This window comes from Amblyomma maculatum, chromosome 2 (genome assembly GCF_055883805.1).
Source record: "Amblyomma maculatum isolate TAMU_Amacu chromosome 2, ASM5588380v1, whole genome shotgun sequence".
In the NCBI taxonomy this organism is placed as follows: Eukaryota; Metazoa; Arthropoda; class Arachnida; order Ixodida; family Ixodidae; genus Amblyomma; species Amblyomma maculatum.
Window position 1 is genome coordinate 57,230,745 of NC_139345.1, and position 16,745 is coordinate 57,247,489.

Sequence of the window (16,745 nt, forward strand, 5' to 3'; positions counted from 1 at the left end):
TCAATAATGCACAACAGGATGGTGACTGTTTCAGAACTGAGTCAAACCAACTGCCATCTGTGAAACTGACAACGAAAAAAGCCCCATCCACTAAGACAACTAGCCCAGGGGAGCCACGTGACGAAGACAAACAATAAGTTGCGGGACAAATGCATGCTCCGGCTCTTGTCCAGAGTTGGCGGAACAAACATGCCTGACTGAATGGTATTATAATGCTACGGAAAAAGTCAAGCATTAAAGTACAGTAGGCACCAAGTCTCTGGATGGTTGCTTTCTTTCTTGAAACACCATGTAAGACACTGGAACATATACATAGATTGCTGTGCAGAGTTTGCTTGTGCACGGCAAATAATATTTATTGGAATATTTCCTCTCATGCAAATTTGGCTTTTACAGCAAAATGATGGCTATGATGTCAATACTCATCGCAAGTCACGGGAAGGTTAAAGAAACTGTGATGTCATTGCTGCCTGTTGATTATCATACTGCGACCCTTGCACAAGCCTGCATAAAGGACAAGAACTACAAAAAATGAAGATGCGTTTGAAATAAAACCCTTTACGTATGACTCTCGCGACCTAAACTAAACCTGTTTGGCTGCTGAAACTAAAACAACGTTAACACAAGAAAATTTTTCAATTTTAAATTATTGGCCGGACGTAAGTGAATTCCATGTAATGAATTATGTTTACTGATTATTTAGACAATGCCTTGTGCAACATTTCGAAAAAAGAATACACACCCGAAATTTGGTACCTTTAAAAACTTCACTCGTTATTAAAGGGACACTAAAGAGAGAAAGGAAGTGGGATTGCATCGATAGAATGCCAGTTCCTGATTACAAAAACACCACTCTTACTGAAAACAGAGCTGTTATAAGGTAGTAAAGAAGAATAACAGAAATACAGGTATCGCCACCACAGCCAAACGGCCGAGGCTCGCAACTACAAATCACGTGACGCGCTAGGGATCCCGGAGGCTGACAAATGCGAATTACGTTGCCCGTTTAAATGCGGTCGTAGGTTTTGTCTCGAATATAATAACACGCTTTTATCATACGTAAACGACGACAAAAAGACAACGTAAACGTTGCAAGGCAAATACAAAAATATACTTGGAGGCGCCACAGGCGCCCACTTCAGTTTTGGTTATGTTTCGGCTCAGGCATTTCGTGCACACTCGGATAGTTTGTTTGAACCTGCAGCGCCTGAATTGCGAGCTTGGAGCAGCAGATGCGCCTTGATGGTTCCCATTTGAGCATTCGGAGGCACAAGCGAGCGAAATCCGCTACCGCCGACACGCTCCTTCGTTCACACTTTTGCGCCAACATATCCCGCTTCGACTGCGACCTGACCGCTTGACTGCAGCTACGTACGCCACGAAAAGCATACATATGCTAAGTACCGAAGGAAAAACGCATTATCATTCAATTGTTCACTAAATCATGGCACATCTGACCAACATATACTGCGTCAACAAGACCTTCAACGTGCAATTTGCAGGCGTCGTAAACAAAAGGGGCATACTTGCCGCTCATACCAAGGAGAGCGTCAATATATTGCGCTCGTCGCCCGGCGAAAAAAAGGGCCTCGGGTAAAAAGTAAAAACTAAAAATAATGAAGCACCAGAAATACATTACAAAAGATTAAAAAAAAATCGATTTGTAAAAAGCCAGAAGCGGTAAGACTCGAACTCGCTACTTCTTGCTCCGTAACGTTCGGCGCTAACCGCTCGGCTACGCCACCCCACAAGATCCTAGAAAATATTTCTAGTTTTTATGTCATGACCCCATTTACAGTAAAGTGTTTCTGCCGCCGGTCTAAATATTACAACTTCTTGATCATCGGCGCATGCTGCCTGCTCTCACGTCTTGCAACTAATATTCTGGATGCCTATGCGCACTATATTGTGCACTGGATCCATTTTAACATGTGGAATTTCACAGCGCTGGCAAATGTAGTGGAGCCGGCACTTCGGTCATGTTCTGCTACCGTGGACGTAATTTTCGCTGAACACGGAGCTGTAGCACAAACCTTGAAGGGAAAAAGTGCGACGAAAGTTCAAAACTGACAAGTGCAGCAGCGAGGACACTATTTTGCTGGTAACCAAATCTTATTTGTATGTAAACATGTCAGGAAGCGTTGCGATGACCGAGGGCTCGGTTTGTTTATACACAGTGCAAGAAGGAGCGCAAAAGCTTGAGAAACATGTAAAGTATTGTGCATTACAAGCGCTCTATGTTTTTTTTTTCTTCCTTTATGGGCCCATCGCTCGGTGAATTACTCTCTTCATCGTTTTATTTATTTCGGCTGAGGCCGTCATTGCGAGTACGCTGTTGCCAAGTTAGCCCTTGAGGGATGCGACGCCGCGGGCCGCGCCGGCTCGCTAGCTATCACGGAGTCCACGCTTACGTGATAGTGTGCGTCACTCAACTCCAACTACGTAGTTGGAGGCCACAGTTTGAATTCGACCGGCGGGAACAAGGAAAAACCTCAACTTCTTATCGCAATATCTCAGCAATTATTCGATTTTTTGCTGCCGGATATGCGGCGACAGTGTCACCAAATGTAGTTTATTAGATTTTCATACCATCTCTGGCTGTCTTTAGTGTCCCTTTAATACCAGATTCCTATGGCTCTTTCTGGGTATGTTGATGCCAGTATGGTCACAAACGGCATAATCAACACAGAGAAAATTCCATTAAAAATTTTTCCCTTCACCCGCCTCAAATTCACGACATCTGCTCTGAAAAGGAGTCCATGGCAATGGCATAGCCTAACCTATGTGACCTGTGTCAAAAAGAAACTGTCACTGCATCCTGGTTTATACTACAGAAAACGGTTGGTGACAGCGACGTGTGTGTAATTTTTTTTCGCCACTTTCTAGCTTACAACAACTCTGTTTTCAGTAAAAGTAACACCTTGGTCATTAGAATGTGGCAACTTAACCATAAAGTAAAACTTCACTGTCAGTGTCGATTTGGCACTGTTGTTCCACACCAACCCAACTAACCAGCTAAATAAATAAAAGTAGAAGGGGGAGTTTCCTGTCATGACTGGAACGAGTGGTAAACACAAACAGCAACCTTATTTGTTCTGCTTCCAGCGATGGGAGAACTGTGTGTTGAACTGCAAGACGACATTGCAGATGGACTCTGAGGGGCTTCTGGACTTTCTGGAGTATCCAGGATGACTTCAGGCAGACATATGTCCTGCAGATAAAGCAGCACAGCCATTAAATATGACTGCCACCAAGGGGAAAAAACAAACAAATAAACAAGAACTGCAGCGAATGAATGATTCCCAATGACCAATTTCATACGGTTCTCACAACAAAGCCGGAATAAGTTACTTACATCGACAATCACGACAGGCTCTTCTTTCACATCGGTAGTAGCAACAACCACATCAGCAGCTGTAAGAGAGGCATGCCAAATTGCATCAAACTCCCAGTTCCAGCCAAAATGATACGGTGGACATGCAATGAATCATACCTGTGAGCAACCGCCAATGACATGAGAGCCAGAACCAGACTAAACAAATGCGAGCAATGGCCCCATAGTATTTACACACAGTAAATATAGCACACCCCATTCAACAAAAACTAACTTACATAAATTATGACATATTTGCCGCAAAATGAAATTATGTTCTGAAATTAGAGGGACTGTCATTTCGCTTGCGAGAGAAAAGAAGGAAATGGAAATACAATAAAACCTCATTAAACCGGATCTCAAGGGACCAGCGAAAATGTTTAAGTTAACCGAATTCCAGATTATCAAAAAAATCAAAATGCACTGTGGTGGTGGTGGTGAAAAACGTTTAATATTTCAAAAGGGGATGGAGGTATGGCCATTACAAATGCTAGGTGAAGTCTCTAGTACGGGAACCCCAAAGGTGTCAGCCGCTGCCCGGGCGCGCTCGACCAAGGCCTTTTGGGCCTGCAGGTCATAGCAGCCGAGCAGGGTTGCCTCCCAGTCCTCCCGAGGGGTTGGGGTAAGGAGGAATAGCTGGGTTAGATGGACAAGCCCACTCCACGTGGTAGATGTCCGAAGATTTCTCCGCACAGTGCGGACAACTGTCCGTGAAGGAAGAATTAAAATGTCTGAGTGCTGCCAGGCACAGCAGAGTGTTGGTATAAAGATGGAGTAGAAGCCGCTCCTCCGTCTTAGATGTCTAGACCCTTACTCGGGCGATGGTAAAGGCTATGGCAAAACTGATAATAAAGAACAATGTCTTTAAAAAGAATTTGTGAGTTCGAATTTGAGATCCTTATATACAGTGAAAGCTCGTTAATTCACAACTCGTTAATTCGAAATTTTGGATAATTCGAAATAGTCATCGTGGTCCGGTCCGCAGTGCATAGAAGTCTATGCGCGTAACAGCTCGTTAATTCACTCAAAAATTGGCGCCGCCACCCATAATTCGAACTGCGCGCCGCCAAGCGGCGCTGTTAAAAACCATCGTTGGAAGCTTTCACGGCAGAACGATAGATGGCACAACCATCGAGGCGCCGCTAGGGTGCTGGAACAAGTACTAAACAGTCTTTCCTGCCGCGACTCCTTTGAGGAACGACGTTTTAGTGTTATCGACCACGGTTTCGTGTTGCATTTCGTGAGCCCTCGTTTTGCACGCCGCTTGTTGTGAGCTTGTGTCCGCGAGATGTGTTCGCGTGGGAAATACTGTGCCAAGACGGTGAAGGAGAAAGTGGCTATTTTACGCGAGGTGGATGAACGGAAGGCCAGCAAAGTGGAAATCGCGAAAAAGCACGGGATTCCACCAAGCACGTTGTCGACGTACGTCCGAAATAGGAAGGCCATCGAGGATGCCTATGAAGCCGAAGATTTCGCCAGCAACAGAAAAAGGCTTCGGTTAGCCAAGTATCCGGAAATTGAGACCGCTGTGATCACGTGGGTGAAAGAAATGAGAAGCGCTGACATTCCACTGAGCGGCCCAATTATCATGGCGAAGGCGGCCGATTTCGCCCTGCGCTTGAATGTGGAAGATTTTGTCGCCTCCGAAGGATGGTTTCACCGCTTTAGAGACAGACATAATCTTGTCTTCCGGGTGTTGTCTGGAGAAGCCAAAGAAGTGGACGCAGAAACTTGTGCCACGTGGCGAAGCGGTGCTCTGCAGCAGTACTTAGAAAGCTACTCGGCACATGATATATTCAATGCTGATGAGACGGCTTTGTTTTATAAGCTCCAGCCCGACAGAACAGTAACATTTAAAGGGGACAGCTGCGCTGGCGGCAAGCGAAGCAAAGAGCGGATTACTGTTCTGGTCGCCGCTAATATGACCGGGACGGAGAAGGTCCCTCTTTTTGTTGTCGGCAAGGCACATAAGCCTAGATGTTTCAAGAACATTAGGACGCTGCCGACGGAATACTCCGCCAACAGCAAGGCGTGGATGACGGGCGAATTGTTTAAAAAATGGCTCTTGAAATTCGATCGGAGGATGGAGCTAGGGAAGCGTCAAGTTCTCCTCATTGTGGATAACTGCTCGGCACACAAAGTCGACGCCGAGCTGAAAGCCACAAGGCTCGTCTTTTTGCCCGCCAACACGACTGCGGCCTTGCAGCCGATGGATCAGGGGGTGATCAGAAACATCAAATGTTTCTATAGGCGCCACATGATCGAGCGCATGACTTTGTGCACTGGAAACCAGAAGACCAGCACCATCACATTGCTCACAGCAATGCACATGTTGGTGCGTGCATGGGAGCAGGTCACGCCGTCCACAATTGCAAACTGCTTCCACCACTGTGGCTTTGCTGCCGGAAGTATGAAAGAAAGTGGCGACGATGGGAGTCCGGAGCCTCTGCCTGCGGCTGTGCGTGCTGTGCTGCAGGACGTCAGTTTTGATGATTACGTTGGAGTAGACAGCGATGCAGCAGTGCGCGGTGCCCTAAGTGATGAGGACATTGTCGCTGAAATTGTTGGGGAGCAGTCTGTCCCAGAAGAGGCAGAAGACGAGGACGACGACGAGGAGCAAGAGCCCGTGCGTCCATCCGCGGCAGAAGTTATGGGAGCGCTGAATGTCGCGCGCCTTTTCTTCAGCTTTGAAGAGGGGGAAGAAGACTCCCTGCGTCGCATTCGCATGCTAGAAGACCGAGTGAGTACGGTAGCCCTCAGAGAGAAGCAGAAGATGAGATGATAACAGACTTTTTTGCTAAATAAATGTTTTTCGTGCCCTCCGGGCATCAAACGCCTTCATTTTTGCTCACTTTCATTAGTTCGAATTTTGGTTAATTCGAACTGGCCTGGCGGCCCCGTGGAATTTGAATTAACGAGCTTTTACTGTACCTTTATTTCATGAAAAATTGTTATTTTGGTTTGTAGCCAGAATTTGTGTTAGAACTATTTTCTTTAACCCCATCAGGTGATGAAGCGCACGCTCACTGTCACCAGCTTCGACAGAGAATTCCTCCTCGAGTACAGCGAGGGCCTCGGCGGCTGGTCGTGACGGTCCCCATCAGAACAGTCATTTCCATCGCCGTCAAGCACTTCGGATATGATGTCATCGTCAGTTGCAACGTAGTCAGCAAGCTAGACATTGGAAGGAAGGAGAAACTCCAATCGGCTATCATCCATTTCTTCGTCGTCCATCCTATCAGTGCCTTCTGGAGTGGCCTTGGGAGGTACACCATGGATGTTAAGGTAGACGAACCTGCTGTGTCGGAAGGAGTTCACTAGTATTACCTCCGGCAACATGCACTAAAATATGGATCATGCTGAGGAGGTTTAGGTCGTATTTTCGACCTGCCTCTTTGCAGAGCAGCAGCCGTTCTATGACATTTCGTCGGTACTTGGTTCTGACGTGCTGAATGGTGCCCTGATCCAGCGGCTGCAGAGCAGTCGTAGTGTTCGGAGGCAGTAATACGAATTCAATGCGCTGCAGCCCAGTCACACCAGTGTGCGCACTGCAGTTATCCGCCATGAGCAAAACCTTGCGGTTTTTGGCAGAGAAACCGTGGTCGAACTACCGCATCCAAGATTGGAAAATATCCCAGTTCATCCAGGCCTTTCTGTTAGATTTATAGTCCACAGGCAGGCGGCGAATGTCCTTGAAACACCTTAGTTGATTTGCCTTCCCTATTACTAGAAGTGGCAGGCGCTCCGTCCACAACATGTTCGTAGCTAGAAACACAGCGACTCTTTGCTTCTCTTGCCTCCAACGCATTAGTCACCCTTGAATGTTATCGTCTTGTTTGGCAAGGCCTTGAAAAAAGGCTGTTTCGTCGGCACTGAAGATATCTGCCGGTTCGCAGCAAGCCAAGTATCGGGGAAGCTCGGTCGTCCTTCAATCAGAGATGCAACGCTCATTCATTGCTGCCTTATCCCCGCACGTTTCGAAAGACCAACCCATGCCTTTCTTTAAAGCGCGCGAACCACCCTTCAGATGCACTGTAAGGGTCGATGTTATTTTCAGTGCGTATTTTTCAGCCTGCTGAAGACCAGCGGTCCGCTCAATGGAAGCTGTCCGTTACGCATATCTGCGATCAATCGCAGCAGTGCTATCTCCAGTTCCGGGCGTGCTGCTGTCCTTGACTATTTTCTTGCTTCAGTGAACTTGCCAGTCAAATGCTTCCAAAAGCTTTGGTTTGTTCTTTATGTAGTCACTTAGCATGCTCCTTTTGACTCCATACTATTTCATTACCTCTTGCCGAGGTAATTATCTTCACCTTCATTTCCAAATCATGTGCCGGCTGCTACCGTCGCTTCGCCGAGGCATGACGGCAGCGATAATGCACCAGCACAGATGACGAACGCAACGAGCACCTGTTCGCACGCAACGTGGGCTGTCACAAGACAAAGAAAGCAGGAAAGTAAAGCCGTCCCGTCGTCCCATGTCTCATACTTCGTAGCGTTCAGTGGATGCTGGATGCTTACCAGTGTGACAATTATGATGATAGTGTTTACTTTCTTTGCAGTAAGTGGTGACTAGCGCCACCTATCCACCGATCGTTTATTCACTATCATCACCACATTTTTTGCAGCAATGTTGCTCGCCTTGTTCCTGTTTGCCGGACTCTCCGTGGCTTCGTCGTCGCTAACGGCAAGGGGTGGTCGAACCTCCGGGTTGCCAAGCCTTTTCGGAGTTGGTCCGTGTTAATCGAATTGCAACTAAATGCTTCCGAGTTAACAAGCTTCTAACACTATAGAGCAATACACATTTTTGACTGGATCGTGCAGCAAGTCCGAGTTAATCGAATTTACGAGTTATCGAGATCCGGGTAAATGAGGTTTTACTGTATAAGGCACACACCACCACTGTATGGTGAATCTCATCAATTTCGACTTCAAGGGACCAGGAAAAATGCACCGAGCTATCCAAAAGTTCAAATTACTGGATGTTCCTAAAACCTGCTGGAAACCGTTAACAGTACAGTTCTGCTGATATACGCTTGGAATATGATTCTCTATACGTTTAGAATGACAACTAAGCGACAACGACGATATTTTGCAGTTTCGCGAAACCCTTTGCTTTGGAAACGCTATCGGAAATTTTGAAATCCTATAGAGTCTTCAGTGCCTCAGTGGCCTTTTCTATGGTGCGACGAAGTTGCAGCAGTGCCTTATCACAAATGGCCCTGTTGTGTTTTGACGATGCTTCACAGCATAAGACTGCATGGTGCACGGAAGTGTCATCGTGCATGCCATAGCGTGCATGCCTGAAGTGTGCAGGCACCAGGGTTCCATGCAATTTATGCTCGGAAAGGAACACAGTCAAACCCCACTACAACAAACGAATGCCACTTCGATAAAACTTCCACTTCAGCATAGTATTTTGGAACTAATTTCTCACTACAACGAACCATTTTTGGGGCGTGTTTCCGCTTCAACGAAACCTTTGCTAAGTGGAGCAGGGTTTGAAAATGTATTTAACAATAAAATAAGCATATCGCCACCCATCTGCGCACTTTTGTAGGCCAACACTGCCAAGTTTCACGAAAACCTTTTTCTGTAATTCATATGTGCTCCTAGCGACCCACCCATTCACACACATGAAAAACACAACTGCTTGGTGGCTAGCTACCTTGGGACGCGGCGAAGGTTTAAGCTCCCGTTTTCTTCCAAGCAAGAGCAGCAGTTAATCGATATCTTGTAGCACCACCATACGCACTAAATGTGATAGACACATTTGATATGATTCACTGTTGTGTTGATGCCCATGACAACAAGGCAGTGTTGCAACTGCTCGCTGAGGGTGGAAATTTCCCCACAGTGTTCATGGAAAAAAAAGAAGAAAGAACCACAAGCAGCTGACCAACTTTGTAAATAATGATGTGTTTGAACTATCTGACAGTATATTTGGGCTGATTTCGCCTCAACGAATGTTTAGTGCACCCTGTCGGCTCATACCTCGATGTGACCTCCCGTCTGAATTAATGAGCGACATCATACACTTACATGGCATCGGGTGGGACTGCATTGCTAGTTCGAATTAAAAGAATTTCCGAGTTAATGGGGATCAAATTAACAGGATTTTACTATACTGAATAAAATTTTACAGAAGGACTAGCTGGCCACTATGTGGGTTGACATGGCTTCCATTACAGCCTTTTTACTACAACTTGCTTTGCCTCTGGAGTTCCCAAATTCTTCTTTTACTAGAAACGTACAGTCAAACCTAGTTAAAACAATGATACGGCAAGTTACAGTTGAGCCTAGATATATCGAACACAAATATTTCGAATTATTGCCTATATCAATTAAACAAATACTGACCCCTTCAAAATCCTGTGTAAAAGTATAGGAAAGGTTGTGCTCTATACTGAACTCCAATTTAGCTAGTCATATGACATCTTGAATTGCACGCTGTACCCTGCAAGCGGTGCTTCACCTAATGGCTCTCCTTAATCACTTTTCATGGATATACAGCGTCAGCTGCCTGCACTATGAAACCAAGTGATGAGGTGTAGTGTGTTTGAGGATGGCCTTCAATCTCTCAAACTAATTTTTCACACCATACCACAGTCATGTACTGAAGCCAACTCAACTCACTTCTATGTTACAAGCAAGCCTTTCCACTAATATTTTTATATATATAAAACAATTTTGCCATTCCTTTACAGGGTACGATTTGATTGGATAAAGTGATATGCTAAATGAAGAATTCAGTTGGTTCATGCATAACCTTTAATGGAAGTTCAATTTCCACAAGGAAATGTTTTTCATGACTAGATGCAGTACTGGCCATAGAAAAGTGGTTTTTTATTTTTGTGGTTCAAAATGGGCGATCGAGCAGGAAACAAAAAAACTGGAAAGGAAGCAGTCATCCCAATTCTTGATCCGAACACTGCAGGCAACTGTTTGAATCGCCACCATCGGCTGTATGCTGTATGTAAGCAACAGCGTCAGTAATGTGCAGCCTGTGGTAGTTAAGTGTTCATTAGTTCAGTGCTTCACTAGGCCCGCTTAGAAAACTATCTCGTATTCTATCACCGTGGTCAGCTCATGTATACTGTTGCCGATCTCTCTGCATCACACGAAGCTGTGTCGCATTTATTGTAGAGGAAGTTCATAGTTCTTGTAATGCCCTGAAGTATCAGTAGACAGGACGTAGTGTCATTTTGTAAATAAACTAGATTTAGCACTAGGCCACAATCATTGCTTTCACTACATGAGAGCACTTCTCCTTTGCCATATTGTGTTTCAAGGCAAGGTAACACGTTTTTCACTGTTTATAATAAGCCCCAGGAGTCGGGGTCCACCTGTTTTTGTTTTTTTTCTCGCATACCTGAGTGTGTACATTTAATATAAGTATTTATATATAATGAATGAACTTTTCCTTGACATTTTAGATAATTATAACAAGTTTGAACTATACCAGATGCTTTTATGCAAGCCCAGTTTTACATGCGGTCCGAACAAACTGGCAAGTTATCAACTAGAAAGTGCAACTCACCAATGTCATCCAAGGGTGACGATGTTGACACACACTCTTCTACGACCGAAGATGGAGAATGTGAACTGCTGTCATACTCTTCCAACCCAACAACATCCACATACAGCGGATCATCAAAATCCATTGCCTCCTCCTGTGAACGATTAAAGTAACTGTAAGTGCAGGGTTCTGATGCAGCTATACATTAACAGTAAACCAGCCAAGCATATAGCCCCTTGCCCATACACTGAAGTTTCCATCCGAGAGTCCAGTTTTCTCAGTAATAAGCATGTATCTCACTTCCAAAAAATGTATTTATATTCTTTACCAAAAACTGAAATTCCTTAAAGTAAGTTGTTTGGCATTTCAGTAGCCGCCGCCACTGCGGTGCAGTGGTTAAGATGGCCGACTACTGCGCCGGACTACCCAGGTTCGATCCAGACCGCCGCCAGCATATGTTTCGATGGAGGCGAAGCAAAGAGGTGCCCAAGTGCTGTGCGTTGTCAGAGCGCGAAAATGCCCAGGTGGTAGAAATTACTCCATAGCCCTCCACTACGAGCACCCCTTTCTCTCTTTCTACTTTCACTCCCACCTTCCTCCTTTCCCTTTCGAAGCGGTTAAGGTGTCCACAAAGCAAGTGTGACAGATACTGTGCCTTTCCCTTCTTTGAGCCAATTATTATTATCACTAATATTGTTATTATCATTGGCACTTCAGTACACCCCATAGTTCCCACATAGCAGCCATGAATGGCCAGCAGCACGTTCTACCTACCTGATGACCATCCAGCGTAGAGGAGAGCTCCGAGCTCTCGGAGCCTGGACCTGTGCGAGGTGACAGCAGGCTGGCCACGCTGCCATCAGGCGACAGGCTGTAACTGTGCTCTTGCGACGGCGACGCTGGCAGCATGGCTGACACAAGATCCGGCACAGAGTCGGGAACGTCATCATGCAGCGATGGCAGGACCGAGTCTGTGGTCAGGTACTTGGTCCAGAAATCAATGCTCTCACTCTCCAACTCCGGCTACAAAAGAATTATCATCAATCACTGAAGTATCTTCAAACAGCCAGCTGTAAAACAATGACAGAGGTGCTCGGAAAGTGAACAAAATTTTCTGAAAGCGCAGCACCATTTCAATTCTCATCATCATGGCAAGACTGGTGCGTCTAGTACAGCTGTATGTACCAAATAACAAAGGGGGGAATAACAAAGGGGTGAAAAGGGACGCTTCAGTCCATTTGTTAACTTTTTGTTTAAAGAACTTGTCTTCATCTGAGACAAGACAAAGACAATGTGTTCTCTTCATTAAACATTGGTTACTAGACTGGGGACTTCCCTTGTTCTTTTCTTTTTTTTGTTTTAATGCCCAGCCAAGAATTCTACCTTGGTGCCCTCTGTACTGTAGTAAAACTTTGTGTGTCATTGCCACTGCTCATTCTCTCTGTAAGCACGCGCCAATTTTAACAGACGAAAAAAAAATTTTAGCTTGAATACTTTTATGCCTTGTGTGGTGTTCCCAGGCCTTCATACAGCCCTCATTTTCACTGTATGCCAGCACAGAAGCCTCAGCGAAATAATATGTTAGGAGAAAACATAAAAAAGTCGAGAAAGGCACAAATACAATGCTACATAACAAAACACTCGCAGTTATTTGTTTCTGGTCTTACTTTGCTATCTACGCTTGAGACAGTTTCATAGTTTGTAATTTTTGTCATTTTTTCATGTCGTACAGTCTAGACTACTGGGTCATACGGTGAAGACGTGGTACAGATCTTACTGCGAGGTCCCCCTCCTTAGAGCTCACAATAAAATTTGCCCCATGGCTTCATCATGTGTTCCAGAATCTGGTCAAAAACATGAATAAATGAGATGACACGTCAGTCAACATCACTGAAGTAAATATGTTAACTACTACACTTGCACTGCTAACTGCTTTTATGTAGTCATAAAATGAAACACCCTGTACCATTTATACATATATGCAAATGCTTGAATTTGGCACTACAAAAAAAAAAAAATGTGAAAAAAAAAATTTATTAACCACCACAAACTGGTACAGGCCATCAAATTTGCAGCCAAAGTTCTGAAGTGAAAAGATGGCTGCATTATGCACCATAAAAATGTACAAGGACCGTGACAAAATTATGTGCAATGTTAGCAACAGCTCATTCTTAGAATTACTGCATGAACTTGTCACTGCATGCATTCACCACCAATGCTGCCTGCACAGTTTTCTCGTGGGTACTGCAACATTATAGAAGTGGCGTAATTTAACTGCTGATAGGGCCATAAAGGCCATGCCGACCTAGGTGACCAGCTGCAGCAATCACTGGCCACAATGTGTAGTCACATTACTTTGAACTTTATTTGCATACAATATGCTCGTGTTCAGAAATAACACTGCTTCCATAAGGGTCTCGCGGCACATGAAGCCTCTATCCAGCACTGCTGCCACTGGCAGAGCATAACTGTGCACACACAAAATTCACACCATTCAAGAAACCAGCGCTTGTTTTAAATAAACACTGCAGGGGGAAAGCAAGATGCCTTGGCATTGAATTAGCAGGGCAGAAATTTAGCTATAAGTTGAATATTTACTCGCTAGTCTGGGGGTTCTCTACATGGTTTCAATTTTTATATTTAATCCTTTTTCCGACACATTTGCTAAAACGACAAATGAATAATTTGCCGGCTTAGTCAGTTCGAGAACCTAGCAAAATCCTCACACACCTTCCTTGCATCTTTTTTGACGGCACGTACAGCTCAAATTCCACATTCTGTCTCATTGCAAATCGCATTCTGTCTCATTGCAAAAAAAAATATTTATTGTACACTAATGCCGCAAAATGCCACCTTTGCAAGCGAAGCAAGTAGCAAGAAATGTTGCAGGTCAGAAAGCAGCCAGATCGTGCTTTCCTTTCTTTGTTTTTTTAAATACAAAATCACTCAAAACTGCAGTACTTTTATGCAATAGCTTGGATTTAATTAGCAAGTCCAAGAAAATGAAGAGAAACATGGCAGCAAGTATGGTGCACATTTCTTTCTCCTTTTCTTGAAATCTGATTAGGTGGATATTTTCTTGGCACACATTCATTTCAGGCATCAGCATGCCGCCAAGGAGTCATACTGTGCTAGCGTGCACTAAATGTAGAAATAAGCAAGCAGCCTGCCACTCTGTCACTCTGCGAGCCAGCGAGAGGAGGAACGAACCCCTCCATTGGTGCACTGCTACTTTCCACCTTACTTGAGAAACCCCCATGCCCAATGCAATTTCAGACAAGAACAGACTCCAAATTGTCAAATATGCTCAACTTGCATAACTACAAAGAACATGGCTTTAGAATATTGTTACGGGCAAACAATCTAGCATGCTATGAAAAAAAAAAACATTTTGCATATTTTATATATTTCCATTTTGCCAAATAGTTACCTCTAGGAAGCTGGTACGTTTACATGTTTGAATCAAACTGAGTTAACCTGGTACGTTTGCATGTTTGAATCAAATAAAGCTAACACCGTTGCACTAACGCAAACGGCGACTACAGCATGATTGCAAAACAGCCTATATTAGGCGTTTTTTCTAAGAATTAGCTCAAAGCTTTCAGCCTATCTATGCTCTTCCAAGCAGCCTGCTTACTCTGTCATTTCTTATTTTCTTGCAACAAGCTTAGCGCAGATACAAGTCACTGACCAAACTCAGCACTGATAATAGGAATAGCACACACACTACAGCAGCCAAACATGAAAAAAATTTACTTTTACTGTTAAGCAGAAAAAGAAAGGCAAGTGCCACATCACAACTCCAGTGCAGACTTCATTAAAGAGTTTTCATATGACAAGTAACAAAAGATCCTCATTCAGTTCCTAAAAAAGAAACACAAGGCAGTGTATGAACTAAATGCAGTATAAGCAAACAGCTGAACAATCATGAACTTGATGTAGTTTAGAAGGCTGGAAGTAATAGCAAGCGGTTGATTGATTTATTGGCTTTAACACCTTAAAGCAACTCGGGCTACGAGAAAGGTAGTGTAGAACTCCGGAACAATTTGGACTAACGGCATATGGTTTGTGATCAAAATTAAAAATGCAGTGTTTATAGGGCCTAAGCTTCTTCAAAATGGTGGCATACATAAATGCATTCTTTGTGAAGCATAAAGCATATCGATATAACTCGAAGTTCAATGCTCTTTTCTACATCGAAACTTTTGCATCACAGTTTCCACTGGTGTAGACATATTACGTTCACTACAATTATGCTAAGAGGGTACTATTAGGCCGAAGCTATCATCAAATGAATTCACGCTTAATGTATGTACCTGGCATGTAATAGTTGTTTAAGCATGCAGCATTCGGCTTTGTAAAGCGCCATGCACACACTACTACTGACGCTACGACACGGATATCGGCCACGTGCATCTGAAGGAAACAGCCGGTAGAGTTTTTCTACGGCGTGTGCGCGTAAGGAGACAGTAATACTGGCCCGGTGGAATGAAAAACCGATAACTGTATCCACTGACCAACAATCCAGCGTCAGGCAGGTCGCTGGTGAACAGCCCACCGGCATCCTTTAGGAAGGGGTCCTCCTTCTCAAAGAGGTCAAGTATGCCAAGCGCACTGCCAAACGACATGTTGGCGGGGTTTGGGGTCCACTTTGTTCACGAAGTCAGCACCTAGATAGCACCAGAGGTAGCAAACACGAAAGGTTTGTCGGTCATGTAGGATTCAGCGTAAACTCGGCGATCCAAACGCAACATCATGTTCAGATTGGCACACGTGTTTAGAGAGCAGCCATATGGCCTCGAGCACTCATCGCGTAATGCCGCCTGCGCCTTGCCGTCGACGTCAGAAGATCCCGTTCCGCCCTCGATCTGTAGTCCTACTTATTGGTAAAACAGAAGAGCACTTCGACGAATTGGCAATAGCACCGCGACACGGATAGAATATCGCCAAGATCTGCGAGGCTGAGAAAATAAAAACAAAGCGAAACAGCAGTAGACAAGCGACAAGCAACGAGTCTGTGCACGCAAGCAATACGGTACGAAAACTGGTTGTGACGGCAAGTGCAAGGCCTGCAAGTGTCTCCTGCGTCGATCACTCCTAGCGGAGCCGGCTCGCCGCACTGACGCTCTTTGAAACACCTGCTACTGCTCTTAACCAACTGGCAGGTGTAAAGTGAGGACACTGACGTACGACGTAGTTTAGTGGCCGGGCACTGAACATCGCGACATTGCGGGCAAGACACCGTTAAATGAGAGAAGGTACTACGAAGTCTTACCTAACTTGCCCCACAGTTTATTGGTGACCTGAACAAGTAACCAAGACGCGTCGGCTAGAAATTTCCGCGATCCACGCCCATACACGAACCAGACCGCGAATTTAACATATTTGTGTTTACATTCGAAACATCCATTGGATGACTCAACTGCAGAGAGTGCGGGCAAGATGAGATACTGCAATGAGCCGTTCCATAGGATATGGCCGTTCATTGCGTTCGGCAGCGGGCAGTCGGCGATTCTTCAAAAAATTTCGTCAGCTATTAGAGGGGACCTTATTTGTTTCCGTGTGCGACATGCATCGTTTTCTTAACAGTAATAAAAACACAGCTTAAGGAATAAACAAGTCAAAATTACCACATCTCCTTTTTCCGCGACCTTGCCAACTCTACAAAATGACGTCAACAATTCGTGCCATTGCGCATGCGCGGTCTTGTGGTCTTGTTAAAACCTCACTAGATGCATGAGAAAACAAAGCCAAACTTAGTGCAAAAATTTAAAAATAATTTTCGATTATTAAAGAGATTAAAAATATTTTATATGAGACTTTAATTGATGGTTATTCTGGTTATTCTTTCAACAC

The 16,745-nt window shown here is 44.6% G+C and overlaps 1 protein-coding gene across 2 annotated transcripts in view; it reads right to left on the reverse strand.

Annotated features, from left to right (window-relative positions):
* Positions 1–16,586, reverse strand: part of LOC146198711 (uncharacterized) — a 26,945-nt gene extending 10,359 nt beyond the window's left edge. Inside the window, exons 1-6 of one of the 2 annotated variants that reach the window (XM_084594205.1) lie at positions 16,520–16,586; positions 15,407–15,559; positions 11,664–11,912; positions 10,911–11,043; positions 3,356–3,414; positions 3,086–3,211 (exon numbers count right to left, since the gene is read on the reverse strand). In XM_084594205.1, coding sequence (XP_084450331.1) covers positions 3,086–3,211; positions 3,356–3,414; positions 10,911–11,043; positions 11,664–11,912; positions 15,407–15,517 — 678 coding nt within the window. In that variant the 5' untranslated portion in view covers positions 15,518–15,559; positions 16,520–16,586. Of the gene's footprint in view, positions 1–3,085; positions 3,212–3,355; positions 3,415–10,910; positions 11,044–11,663; positions 11,913–15,406; positions 15,560–16,164; positions 16,307–16,519 lie in introns of those variants that run through there. The other variant, XM_084594206.1, reaches the window with a different exon arrangement.
* Positions 16,587–16,745: the final 159 nt, after the last annotated feature.